Raw genomic sequence first — 14,656 nt, 5'->3', positions numbered from 1 at the left:
ATGTCTTGTAAACAGGAAATCCTGCATTTGACTCTCAGTAGTGCCTTCCTATGGTTCTAGGAATCTCTCAGATATTGTGAAGTTATATCTTCAAGCTAGAGCTTCCTTCAGGCTTCAGAACGCCTGTTCATTCTTTTTGCCGGAAAGGACAAAGGGAAACTTGCCTCATCTAGGACAATTATGGCATGGATTGTGTAGTAGCACCCTTCTAGGTAGGTGCTAGTGAGAAAGTATAGTTTTCAGCTCTGTCTAATTTTAGAGGGGCTGCTGGTAAATCTATATTGTTCTCTGCCTACCAGAGAGCAGGATCTGTTAGTGAGGACATGGCTCAGTTTGGTGGGGGGGGTGGATGCAACACCCTCCTAGGTAGGTGCTAGTGAGAGAGTATAGTTGCGAGCTCTGTCTGGTTAACAGAGAGGCTGCAGATAAATCTATATTGCTTTCTGCCTACCAGAGAGCAGGATCTGTTAGTGAGGTCTGCTTGCTGTGCTCAGAATGCGATTCATTCAGTCTAGAGAGTGTTTCACACTGGTCCAATAGGGAGGCATGTTGGACAGTGAGAGGAAACATGACGAATGGGCGCATAGGCTTTTGATACAGTCCTAGTGATTGGCAGAGGGCAGGTCGCCTTTGTGCATTCTGGGATACTGTATAAAAGCCAGGAGCAAATGTGCTGCAGGGTCTTTGACTGGAGAGCAGAGTCCCGGAGAGGGGGGGGGGGGGCGGTGGCCTCCTCCTCCTCTGTAGAGGTGCCATGCGGTCTCAGGAGGTCGTCCTGAGGGCCTGAGGAATGGTCGAGAGGAGCTGAACCCGAAAGTCCAGGAAAGCTGACTGAGAGGGGAGACACTGGAGACCCTGGGACCACAGTATTGTGATAAAAGGACTCGTGTCAAGAGGCCTGACCTGAGGGGGGCCACCACTGTGTGTGTAGAATAGTCAGTGGATGGGTGTCAGCGGGTCAAGAGAAAGAGGATGCTAGGGAGAGTGTCCTGAAGATAAATGTCTATTCACCGAGTTTTCTTGGGAGAAGAAACTCAACTACAAATTCATCCATAGTGGCAGGGTGAATCAACAGCCTGGCTGCACCAGAAGATAGGAGTCCTCAACATTGTGCATAGTTAAAATGGAGTATCCCAATATTTCCTTCTCCCATCCCCAAATAAACAAAAACAACCACATACCCCTGGACTGATTATTCTAACGAGCTGAAGAGGGAAAATTGTGACTGTGTGCTGATAACTCAGGGGGACCCTTAAAGTGAATATCTGTCAGGCCTTAAGGGGGCAGTGCTACAGATTGTCTGGGCCAATTGACAGGCTCACAGAGCTGAGGGCTTGGCTCCTTTGGGGACGGTGACCGCTCACTCGACCAGGAGTGTGTCTACATCCTGGGTGGCTTTGCAGCATGTGGCTCACAATGTAAAGGTAGGGCAGCCTTGTGGTCCCTGATCAAAGCATTTATGGATCATTATTGTGTAGAGCCGGCCTCTTTATCTTCTGTTAATTTTGGTTTACAAATCCTGTCGGTTGACAGTGTCAATTAAACCCTTTTTCTTTTGTTCTGCAATTGCCCACCCGAGTGTGTATGGCTAGTTATTTCCCATGCGTATGCTGTCATGGAAGTCTATGAGGAAAACAGAAAATTTCCAAACAAATACTTACCGTAATTTTCCTTTCCTGATGGACTCCATGGCAGCAGGGTTTCCCTCCCAGAGTCATGAGTAGGCTAGTTATGGAATGTGGCCTCTGGCAGAACAAGGATTTATGGGAGTGGGGTCCTATAGGGGAGGAGTGGAGGCGGGGGTTAACCCATACATCTGCTGCCATGGAAGTCTATCAGGAAAACAGAAAATGTCCTATCAAATACTTACCATAATTTTCCTTTCCTGATGGACTCCATGGCAGCAGGGGTTCCTTCCCAGAGTCATGAGTAAGCTAGTTATGGAACGTGGCCTCTGGCTCAGAGAAAAGATTTATGGGAGTGGGGTCCTATAGGGGAGGAATGGAGGCCTGGGTAACCCATATGTATGCTGCCATGGAAGTCTATCAGGAAAACAGAAAATGTCCTATCAAATACTTACCGTAATTTTCCTTTCCTGATGGACTCCATGGCAGCAGGCGTTCCCTCCCAGAGTCATGAGTAGGCTAGTTATGGAACGTGGCCTCTGGCATAGCAAAGATTTATGGGAATGGGGTCCTATAGGGGAAGAGTGGAGGCGGGGTTAACCCATACGTATGCTGCTATGGAGTCCAACAGGAAAGGGAAATTACGGTAAGTATTTGATAGCAAATTTTCTGTTATTTAGTCTACAGCAGTCCCAGTGATCCGATCTCACTCCATGATAGGTGGAAATCAGAAGGGTAGTCATGACTTCCAAAAGAAAAACGCGCTGTATCTAAACCTCCGCCCAGTGATCAACAATAGGCTTACCAGATAGCATTGACCATCCACTACAGATGGTCAATTAAAGGCCCGTACACACACGCAGATCGTCGTCATACAAACGTCGGCGGACGAAAGATCTGCCGATTGTATGCGTGTTAGTATGGTGCCTCCGACAGATGTCTGCACACAATCTGCGGACAAGAGTCTTTCTTGCAAACATGAAAATTTTTGTCTGCAGACACCAGAACGGACGATTGTTCGCCTGTCAGTACAGAAATCAGCCGACAGACCGCAGATTTGCAAGACTGGGCATGCTCAGAAAATAAAAAACACAGGGAAAGTTAACCATTACATGACATCACTTCTGCAGTCAGCTGAAGTCTGCGGACAAAATTCTTGTGCTGTCCTTGTGCTGTCTTTGCACTTTTCAACAGACACCGACATCCCGGGGAGAAAAGACGAACATTTGTATGACGACGATCTGCGTGTGTGTACGGGGCTTAAGTCATATAGTGTGACAATCTCCTTTGTAGGGATGGCAAACGGTTCGGGCCGAACATTTTGCTGTTCGGCCGTTCACCAAACACCCAAATTTACAGGGAGTTCGCCCTGACGAACACCCTGAGCGCTGCACAGTGCATTCTGTGCCCTGATTGGGCAAAGCTTTGCCCAATCAGGGAGCAGTGTAAGCTGGTTTTTAAGGAGCGGGTGGTGGGAGGGAAGCCGGCCGCGGCATCCCAAGCAGATATACTGCGGCAGGGCGGCCCTCCTACGCAAATTTTTTTTTTCCATCTTCATGACCGTAGAGTTATGCTGCCCCCTACTGGAGAGAAAAGCTTGAGCGGGCCTATGGGGCAGTCCCGGGGGGATATACTCCCCCAGCCTGCTATAGGTTTTCAGTTTTGTAACAAGCGGTGTCAGAAGAAAACAACCCAACTTCAAAGAGGGGTGGGTGCTGCATCCGTCAATGAACATCAGAGAAATGGATTTTACGGTAAGTCAAAAATCCCATTTTCTCTTTTGTTCATTGATGGACACAGCTCATCATCTTCATGACCGTAGGGACGTCCCAAAGCAGTGTCAAACATGAGGGGTGGGAACAGCAGAACAAAGTTCCCCAAAGCTAAACAATAGCCAACCAGGTAACTTGGAGCTCAACTGAGAACAACTGGATTTCACCTGAGAAAAACACCCTCAAAGAGGAAAAATCCTCTAAACAGCAGCCTGCAAAACTTTGCGGCCAAAAGAAGCATCCGCGGATGCATAGACATCCACTTTGTAAAATTTTGTGAATGTGTGTACAGACAACCAAGTGGCCGCCTTGCAAACTTGCATCACTGACGCCCGATGACAGAAGGTCCAGGAGGCACTGAGCGCTCGAGTAGAGTGCGCCCTGACAGGGAAAGGAGGAACCTGACCCTTAATAGAATAGGCCTGAACCACAGTCTGTCCGATCCATCTGGAAATGGTTGCAGCAGAAGCAGCCAGCCCCTTGAGAGGTCAAAAAGTGAAAACATTCAATTTAAAAAGATAAAATTGCTAGGACCAAAGATCCCAACAAGGAACTAGGTCCTTACTCCTCACTAGGCAGAAAAAAACTGAATACCTATAGCAGGAAGTGGGAGTATACCTCCAGGGACTGCCCCATAGGCGTACCCAAGCTTTTCTCTGCCTAGTGTCTTACTCCTGTAGGGGGCAGCATAACCCTACGGTCATGAAGACGAAGAGCTGTGTCCGTCAATGAACGAAAGAGAAAGATTGATACCAGGATGATGCCTGTAGGTGCACCCACCATCCCGGACGTCCTACAGGTGGCAAGTGGTTAAAAAAAAAAAAAATTCCCGAAAATGTCCCTCATTGTAAATCCAATGTCAATCACGTTGCCAGCAACGTGCCCTCTCCCCGACAAAAAACCTGACAACTAAGAACACACGACCTATCCGGATGGCGGGATGCTGGCATATACAGAATCTACTTCTTTATATCACTTTTAGCTTCCATCCAACAGGAGCCTGAACATCATAATGTTCTGGCGTTTATCCAAACATCCGAACAGCCACAGTTCGGTTCAAAACTAAGTTCAGACCGAGCCATTAGCTCATCCCTCTATGCCAAATGCTACTGAGAAACAGAAACTGTCCATTGCTCAAATCCCTAGAAAACTTTGGAGGAACCCTGGCTGAGAAAGGCTGGACTAGGCAGTCATATATTTCTCCCCCCTTTGGTGGGAGTGGAGATGACCCCATCTATAAGGATATACAGTACATACACACACAGCACAAGGCCGTGGTCACACTACGAGACGTATCTCGAGGGCTGCAGTTCCTCTGAGCTCCACAAGGTGGTGAGCTCACATCTACCCAGACAGGAAGTCTCTATGGAAGACCGGAAGTGATGTCAGCTACAGATATAAAGTTCCGGGTCAGAGTTGAGTCTGGAGGAAGTAGAGAGAAGACATTGTTGGAATTGGCAGTAGATGAGGTAATAAGATCTTATTTTATAATTGCACGCAGTAACCCCCCCGTCATGTCCATCCTCTTCCTCCATAGTCACTGTGACCTCTTTTATCTGCAGCAGATGATCATACACACATATATAGTGTGGAAATGTAGATTAACCCCTCTTACGGGGGCTGGAACATTCTTTTAATTTCAGACTTAAATTCTAGTAATATGTTCCTCTAAACACACAGCACTGACAATAAATAGACAAGACAATGACAATCCTGTCCATACATGGCCTACAAAGGGCGATTATTACACTACACAGGCAGCCAATCAGCAATCATTATAATATGCAGCCAACACAATGATGGGGTGCCGGGGTAAGGAGTATGGAGCATAGAACCCCTTACATTGCTGGTTAGGAGAAAGAAAACATTTCCCGGCCTGCCATGAAGATTATATTCCATCATTGGGGTAAGAGGAAGGAAAATGCTGAGGGTTTTGCGGGACGTAGAGGAGCTGAGGGGTCTGTGAGGAGTAATGGATAGGTGATGGACTTTAAGGGCCCCTTAGTGGATAGTGGAGAGCCTTGCAGTCAGAGTTCTGGCAGTTATCCTGATTCGCTGGCAAAACAAACAAGTATGTTCCCCTTCCTGGACGTCATGATGACCCCACATTGACCTCACAGCTCTGCCTCAGAGCAAAACACGAAGACAGAAGAAGGATCGTATTTATCATTTCTTATCTGAAGAACTAAAATTAATCAAAACCAGTTCAGAAAAAAAAACAATCCCAACTGAAAAAGACAGTTTATGATCCAGCTGGTCAAGAGGGTCCTGGGACCTTAAAAATGTAATAACATTAAACAGTTCAAAGAAAATGTATTTCCATGGGGGCAATAATCCTTAAATGTACAACAACCCTCCTATTACTCCTCCCCCCTCAATATCCTATTATTATGTCACCAATACCATCCAAATAATTCTTACTTTAATTTCCCAAAGTTATCCATCTACAAGTAGACCTGTATAGATCAAATGAATGCACCAATGAGGATGGAGGAGGACCGGAATCACATGACTGAGAAGATACTAAACTTCACCCTGGAGATCATCTACCTGCTGACCGGAGAGGTGAGGAGGATTCTGGGAGGTCACATGACATCACTCTTATCTCTATTAATAAAACACTGACTTGAACGGAGAGGTGAGGGGGATTCTGGGAGGTCACATGACATCACTCTTATCTCTATTAATAAAACACAGACCTGACCGGAGAGGTGAGGAGGATTCTGGGAGGTCACATGACATCACTCTTATCTCTATTAATAAAACACAGACCTGACCGGAGAGGTGAGGAGGATTCTGGGAGGTCACATGACATCACTCTTATCTCTATTAATAAAACACAGACCTGAACAGAGAGGTGAGGAGGATTCTGGGAGGTCACATGACATCACTCTTATTTCTATTAATAAAACACAGACCTGAACGGAGAGGTGAGGAGGATTCTGGGAATGTTGTATGATGTTACTGTTGGTGTTTCAATACAGAGTTTGCCTCTTGTGAAGTTTGGAGATCATATGACCATCACCGTGCCTCCACCTCATTTACTGACTCCTGAAAGACACAACATTCAGAGGATTCTAGAAGTCACCAATAAGATTGTTGAGCTGCTGACGGAAGAAGTGAATAGGGCTGGGAGTTCGGGAACTGTATCTACTAAGGTGGAATGGGAGTATTTAGAAGGACACAAGGATCTCTACAAGGACGTCATGATGGACAATCAGCCGCCCCTCACATCACCGGGTAAGAGGAGACTTTATTGTAAAGGAGAGAGCAGTACGGAGGCTCCACCTAGATCCCCCATCATCTGATAAACAAATAGAAACAATGTATTCAGTCAGTGTGTGTGTTTCCTACAGATGGATCCAGTAATGGGAACCCACCAGAGAGATGTCCCCGTCCTCTGTATTCCCGGGATTCCACACAGGAAGGTCACACCATCCCTCACCATCATCAGGTAGATGAGGAACAATCACTGATAGTATCATTAGGATCTGTACGTTATCTGCATTGTTACCATTGATGTCATTTTTATTATATATTTAGAGTGGAAACCTGAGAGATTCTAAAGTTAAGGTTAAAGTAGAGATAAAAGAGGAGGATGATGAGTATGGGGCGATGGAGGAATCCATGAATCTAAAAGAACACAAAGATCTGTACCAGGACACCATGGTGGATTCATCCAGCTACAGAAACCCACCAGAGAGATGTCCCCGTCCTCTGTATTCCTGGGATTCCACACAGGAAGGTCACACCTTCCCTCTCTGTTACAAGGTTGGTCGGAGCATCTAGAACATGGACTCATGGAGACCATCTGGGGTTTTTATTTACAGTATGTGATAGCAGAACTTTTTTTTATAATTGTCTTGGTTTAGGGTGAAGATCTGATAGATATAAAAGTTGAAGTTAAAGAAGAAGAAGAAGAAGAAGAGACGTATGTGAGGGATGATCAGCAATATACGGAGGAGGATAAAATAACGAGGACATTTATAGAGGAGGACACTCCTACAGAGATAAGCACAGGTGAGTAATTAACACTAAATACATTCCTCCACTTATACTGCTCACTGATTGGTCCAGAGTAGAGCAGGGACATGGTGATATCAGCCTTTAATATACTCTGGTCACTTTCCTGATCTGTAACCCCCCCCCTGTATTCTCGGATAATCTTCATTCTTTATGCTTCAGACACAACTATCTAGACTGGATTTTTTGGAAATTCTGGGGTTCAGCTGGCAACAAAATGTTTATTTTCACCATAGGCATTGCTTGACCTGGGCACCTGGAGTATGTGTTTTGGGTCTTCTGCCCCATGCCCGGGTCTACCAAGATCTCTGTCTTTGCCATACTCCCGGGGTCGCTTGTTCTGTTATTTGCTGGCTGTACCGGGTGGAGGGATATGTCTGTATAGTCTCACACCCAAGTCACTGAGTACATTCTCAGGAGATGGGAGGCAGCAGTGTGGGACCTCTGCAACTTGTCTCCAGTAAACATTTAAGCTTCCACTGATTACTGAATACCAATATTATGAGTCCTGACCGTTACACTAAATTCTCTGTGTTGTACATTGCATACTCCTCACCCCTGCACTATATAGTCTATATTGTATGTTACATACTCCTGACCCCTGCACTATATCCTCTGTGTTGTACATTACATACTCCTGGCCCCTGCACTATATACTCTATGTTGTACATTACATACCCCTGACCCCTGTACTATATACTCTATGTTGTACATTACATACTCCTGACCCCTCCACTATATACTTTATGTTGTACATTACATACCCCTGACCTCTGCATTATATACTCTATGTTGTACATTACATACTCCTTACCCCTGTACTATATACTCTTATGTTGTACATTACATACTCCTGACCCCTCCACTATATACTCTATGTTGTACATTACATACTCCTGACCCCTCCACTATATACTCTATGTTGTACAATACATACCCCTGCACTATATACTCTATGTTGTACATTACATACAACAACAACATCATCAGCAGTAATCAGCACGGGTTTACAAATGGGCGTTCTTGTCAGACCAATCTCTTAACATTCTACGAGGAGGTGAGCTGTGAGCTAGATAGGGGCAGACCAGTTGATGTGGTGTACCTGGATTTCGCTAAGGCGTTTGATACAGTTCCCCACAAACTCTTAATTTATAAAATAAGGTCTGCAGGCATCGACCGCAAGGTCTGCTCTTGGATACGGAACTGGCTAAAAGGGCGTGTCCAAAGGGTGGTAATAAACAGCGCATACTCAGACTGGTCTGGGGTAGTAAGCGGAGTCCCCCAAGGCTCAGTCCTGGGACCAACCTTGTTCAATTTATTCATAAACAGCATTGAGGACGGGATCAGGAGTTCGATATCAGTTTTTGCAGATGACACAAAATTAGGCAGGGCAATAACTGCACAGCATGAAGCAGATATCCTACAGAATGACCTGGACAAAATAACGGAGTGGGCAACGACTTGGCAAATGAGGTTTAACGTGGAGAAGTGTAAGGTTTTGCACTTGGAGACTAAAAACATAAAAGCACAATACACGTTAGGAGGGGAACCTTTGGGGGAATCCTAAATGGAGAAAGATCTGGGAGTCTTAGTAGAGGATAGACTAGGCAATAGCATGCAATATCAAGCTGCAGCTGCCAAAGCCGGTAGAATATTAGCATGCATAAAGAAAGGGATGTATTCCACAGATAAGACTATAATCCTTCCACTTTATAAAACTCTGGTCCGACCGCATCTGGAGTATTCTGTCCAGTTCTGGTCGCCAGTCCTCAGGAGGCATATGTTGGAGCTGGAGAGAGTCCAGAGAAGGGCAACTAAACTAATTAGGGGATTGGAGGACCTTAATTATGAAGAGCATCTGCAATCGCTTGATTTATTCTCCCTGGAGAAGAGACGCCTGAGAGGGGACATGATAGCAATTTACAAATACCTCAATGGTGATCTCAGCATAGAAAAAAAAGCTATTCTGTCGCAAGGATTGCATGAGGACTCGAGGGCATACAATGCGATTAGAGGAGAAGCGTTTTAACCTCAGGCAACGCTGGGGGTTCTTTACTGTTAGGGCTACAGGATTCTGGAATTCTCTACCACAAGTGGTGGTTTCTGCGGGAAGTATGGTGGCTTTCAAAAGACTCTTAGACTTACATCTCAAGGATCAGAACATTCAGGGGTATGACAGATGATTACAGCAAAAACACACACCTACACAGGTTGAACTGGATGGACTATTGTCTTTATTCAACATCAACTACTATGTAACTTACCCCTGACCCCTGCATTATATACTCTATGTTGTACATTACATACTCCTGACCCCTGCACTATATACTCTATGTTGTACATTACATACTCCTGACCCCTGCTCTATATACTCTATGTTGTACATTACATACCCCTGACTTCTGCTTTCTCCCCTCTACCCAGTGCTATATATACACATAATATGGATTCTCTTTTGTTACACCCATTTCCTACCAGCTGGACATTTTATATCTTATGATCTGATTGGAGGACAGACTTTTACATGGTGATAGTAATGTGATAACGTCTTCCAACTTTGGGACCTTAAACAGAAAGTGATAATGAGGGAGGAGTCAGTAACCCAATGATGGTGGTCTTCAGGATCAGTCCAGTCTTCATCTTGGTTGTTCTCCCCCCATCCTCACTCTCTGACCTCTGGTGGGGCTCAGCCCCGCTGTTATTCATAACTAAATCATGGACTAAATAAGGAAGTGCGGGACTTCTTGTGTTGGGAAGATGGCAATGAGTGATAGAGGGGGAGGGGACACCCGTCCTATAATCCCCTCATCACTGTCACTCCTATAAAAGACAGTTCTCGTTGTTTCCTCACTCTCTGACTAAGGTCCATGAATAAAGAAATGAACTGGTAGGAGTTTAGAGGACCCATTTACTGGTTACCTTGAGGGGAGAAATTGTAAGATCCTCAGAGACAAAGCTGCCTGATGTGGGCGGAGTCTTGGTTTAGGGGAACCAATCTGCTGATGTCTAGTAATAATCTTTGTATTTCTATTTTAGTACATGGACGGGAGATGAGGAAAACCTCAGAGGATTGTCTCACTTTGTCTCCAAACTGTAAAGTAGAAGATGAGGACATCACACAGTATAGTCCAGGAGAAAACCCGGCTACCTCAAATGTCCATCCGGCACCACACAGTGTAGATGGACCATCGTATTCCTCTTATCCTGAGGAGCCTCAGACTGTGAGGGACAGTGCCGGACCATCGTATTCCTCTTATCCTGAGGAACCTCAGACTGTGAGGGACGGTGCCGGACCATCGTATTCCTCTTATTCTGGGGAACCTCAGACTGTGAGGGACGGTGCTGTCCTTCCAAAGGATAAGAGGCTTTCCTGTACTGAGTGTGGGAAGTGTTTCCATTTTCAATCCTGTCTTCGTGTGCATAAAAGATCTCACACGGGGGAGAATCCGTATTCCTGCCCTGAGTGTGGGAAAGTTCATTTAACAAAATCCCAGCTTTCCACACATCAGAGATATCACACAGGTGAGAAGCCGTATTCCTGTTCGGAGTGCGGGAAATGTTTTTCATTCAAGTCACATCTTACAACACATCAGAGATTGCACACGGGGGAGAAGCCGTATTCTTGTCCTGTGTGTGGGAAATGTTTTTCAGACAGGTCCTCTCATAAAAGACATCAGAGATTGCACACGGGGGAGAAGCCGTATTCCTGTCCTGAGTGTGGTAAATGTTTTTCATTCAAGTCACATCTTAATACACACCAGAGATTGCACACAGGTGAGAAGCCATATTCCTGTTCTGAGTGCGGGAAATGTTTTTCAGACAAGTCCTCTCATAGAAGACATCTAAAATTGCACTCGGGGGAGAAGCCGTATTCCTGTCCTGACTGCACAAAATGTTTTACATTCAAGTCACATCTTATTACACATCAGAGATCGCACACGGGGGAGAAGCCGTATTCCTGTGCTGAGTGCGGTAAATTTTTTGCAGACAAGTACTCCTTTAGAAGACATCAGAGATCTCACATAGGGAAAAAGTCACATTCCGAGTGAGGGAATTGTTCCTCACTGAAGTCCCATCTTCCTGTACATCAGGGGTCCCACACAACCCTCGAGGTGTATTAGTGCCCTTAGTGTAGGAAAAGTCTTCTATATGAATGTTGGTGGACACGTGGGGAAGAAGCACACCCTGATATACACCTCAGACATACTCCATGGCTGATCTTCTTCATGTAAGAAACACTTCATAAGGAGATCAGAGATCACCAAAGACATGGATGAAGTGTTGTCCCGTGTTGGCCATTGATAGCAGGAGAAAAATAAAAATGGAGTCCTTCCCTTTCATTGGCTGAGTACATTTTGTGGTGGAAGATTTTCCAACATTTAGAGATCTATTTTTAAAAAATTGGAATAAAAACGAATATAGAAATTTTGGCTGTATTTTATTTCTTGATGATTTCCTATGATCACTGGCTCCACCTAGTGATCATAATGCTCCGTTGCACTATTTTTAACTAATGGAGGTTCAGTATTTCAGGAAAAAATACCATATTATAGCCACTAGATGGCGCTGAGGATCATAGGAAACCACCGTGTTCATTAAAAAATAAAAATGGAGTCCTTACCTTTTATTGGTAAGGTACATTTAGTGGTGGAAAACTTTCACAAACACTTACAGGTCTGTTTAATCGCTTCATCTCTGGAAGGTTTTACCCCCCCCCCCCTTCATGACCAGGCCATTTTTTTGCCATTCGGCACTGCGCTACTTTTACTGGTAATTCCGCGGTAGTGCAACGTTGTACATAAACTAAATTAATATATATATAGATTTTTTTTCACACAATTTTTTTGTGGTATTTGATATCACCACTGGGTTAAAAAAATAAAAATATATATATTTTCTACTTTGTTATAAAACATATCCAAAAATTTAAAAAAAAAATGTAATGTCTTCATAAATTTTCCCCAAATTGTATTCTGCTACATCTCTTTAAAAAAAAAAAAAAATATGCGCATATTAATTGGCTTATGTGAAGGTTAGAGTGTCTACAAATGAAGGTATATATGCTGGAACTTTTTGGCAGTAATCAACGACTTATAGTGGGACTGTGATAGTGTGGTGGAGAATCTGACACTAACTGACACTGACATCACCAGTGATACTAATACAGTGATCAGTGCTAATAATATGCACTGTCACTGTACTAATGACACTGGCTGGGAAGGGGTTATAGTGGGACTGTGATAGTGTGGTGGAGAATCTGACGCTAACTGACACTGGGGGAGTTACTGACCCTGACATCACCAGTGACACTAATTACAGTGATCAGTGCTAATAATATGCACTGTCACTGTACTAATAACACTGGCTGGGAAGGGGTTATAGTGGGACTGTGATAGTGTGGTGGAGAATCTGACGCTAACTGACACTGGAGGAGTAACTGACCCTGACATAACCAGTGACACTAATTACAGTGATCAGTGCTAATAATTTGCACTGTCACTGTACTAATGACACTGGCTGGGAAGGGGTTATAGTGGGACTATGATAGTTTGGCGTAGAATCTGACACTAACTGACACCGTGGAGTATCTGACACTGATGTCACCAGTGACACTAATACAGTGATCAGTGCTAATAATATGCACTGTCACTTTACTAATAACACTGGCTGGGAAGGGGTTATAGTGGGACTGTGATAGTGTGGCGGAGAATCTGACACTAACTGACAATGGGGGAGTAATTGACCCTGACATCACCAGTGATCAGTGCTAATAATATGCACTGTCACTGTACTAATGACACTAGCTGGGAAGGGGTTATAGTTAGACTGTGATAGTGCGGTGGGGAAATCTGACACTAACTGACACTGGGGGAGTAACTGACCCTGACATCACCAGTGATCAGTGCTAATAATATGCACTGTCACTGTACTAATGACACTGGCTGGGAAGGGGTTATAGTGGGACTGTGATAGTGTGGTGGAGAATCTTACGCTAACTGACACTGGGGGAGTAACTGACCCTGACATCACCAGTGACACTAATTACAGTGATCAGTGCTAATAATATGCACCGTCACTGTACTAATGACACTGGCTGGGAAGGGGTTATAGTGGGATTGTGATGGAGTGGCGGGAATCTGACACAAACTGACACTGGGGAGTAACTGACACTGACATCACCAGTGACACTAATACAGTGATCAGTGCTAATAATATGCACTGTCACTGTACTAATGACACAGGCTGGGAAGGGGTTATAGTGGGAGTGTGATAGTGTGGTGGGGAATCTGACACTGGGGAGTAACTGACCCTGACATCACCAGTGATCAGTGCTAATAATATGCACCGTCACTGTACTGACACTGGCTGGGAAGGGGTTATAGTGGGATTGTGATGGAGTGGCAGGAATCTGACGCTGGGGAGTAACTGACCCTGACAAATACTGCCAAAATAGCTGGATCGGTAAAATTAATCGATCCATGGGCTGATCTGGTTTTGCTGAGTCCCGGCTCAGCCGTCACTTACTTGCACGGAGCCGCTGCTTCCTGTATAGGTTATCTGTGTGCCTAACAAGTGTTAATGTGTGCTGCTTTTTTACTACGGATCTCTTTGCTTCTTATCCCTGCTTTGCATGGGATAAGAAACAGAGAGATCGTTCCCTCTGTACAGAGCTCTGTGTTGATTGTCAGCACAGAGCTCTGGGCTGTGATTGGCTGTAAGTGAATCAGTGGCCGGGACCTGCTGACTGAATCCCGCATGTGCGCGCCCTACACCCAGAAACAAGCAGGGATGTACCAGTACGTCGGTTTTTCCTGTACGGGGCGGTTCCTGTGCAGTACAAAGCAGGAAGGTGGACGGTAAGTGTTGGCAATAATTCAGACTCGCATGGCCCTCGGCATCAAAGTTCTTTCAGATATCTGGGAGCACACAATGAGACACAGAGACGGCAGGTACGATGTCACAGAATGCTCGGCTTTATTCAGACAGTAAAGAACGTTTTATAGAGAAAGTAAAAGGGGAAGTCCCTTTCCAGGAGATTATACATAGAATTGATACAAGAATAGCAGTTTACCATTACGTGCTTCAAGTCACGTACTTACATATGAGCTAATTAAAATAAGGCATAGTTATATTTGGCACTTGTTGGAGAGATTAAGATAAGGCATAAATAGTTTACTTCAAACAGACTTGCTTTTTAAGGGTCAGTTTGACCACAGAGCGTAACGTCCTGGAAAC

The 14,656-nt window shown here is 44.8% G+C and overlaps 3 protein-coding genes across 3 annotated transcripts in view; all 3 read left to right on the top strand.

Moving 5' to 3' along the window:
* LOC309564446 (uncharacterized protein) overlaps positions 1-11,469 on the top strand; it is a gene marked incomplete at both ends in the record, with an annotated part of 34,121 nt that extends 22,652 nt beyond the window's left edge. The window contains 2 exons of the mRNA XM_082269076.1: positions 6,382-6,516; positions 10,663-11,469. Coding sequence (XP_082125202.1) covers positions 6,382-6,516; positions 10,663-11,469 — 942 coding nt within the window. The remainder of the gene's footprint in view (positions 1-6,381; positions 6,517-10,662) is intronic.
* LOC309562863 (uncharacterized protein) overlaps positions 4,822-14,656 on the top strand; it is a 117,181-nt gene continuing 107,346 nt past the window's right edge. Inside the window, exon 1 of the mRNA XM_082267182.1 lies at positions 4,822-4,866. The gene's annotated coding sequence lies outside the window, so the exon portion shown is untranslated. The remainder of the gene's footprint in view (positions 4,867-14,656) is intronic.
* LOC309562902 (uncharacterized protein) overlaps positions 7,282-14,656 on the top strand; it is a 53,638-nt gene continuing 46,263 nt past the window's right edge. Inside the window, exon 1 of the mRNA XM_082267222.1 lies at positions 7,282-7,417. The gene's annotated coding sequence lies outside the window, so the exon portion shown is untranslated. The remainder of the gene's footprint in view (positions 7,418-14,656) is intronic.

This window comes from Pelophylax lessonae (assembly GCF_965119305.1).
Source record: "Pelophylax lessonae genome assembly, chromosome: 9".
NCBI lineage: Eukaryota > Metazoa > Chordata > Amphibia > Anura > Ranidae > Pelophylax > Pelophylax lessonae.
This window is presented reverse-complemented; position numbering and strand designations above follow the sequence as displayed.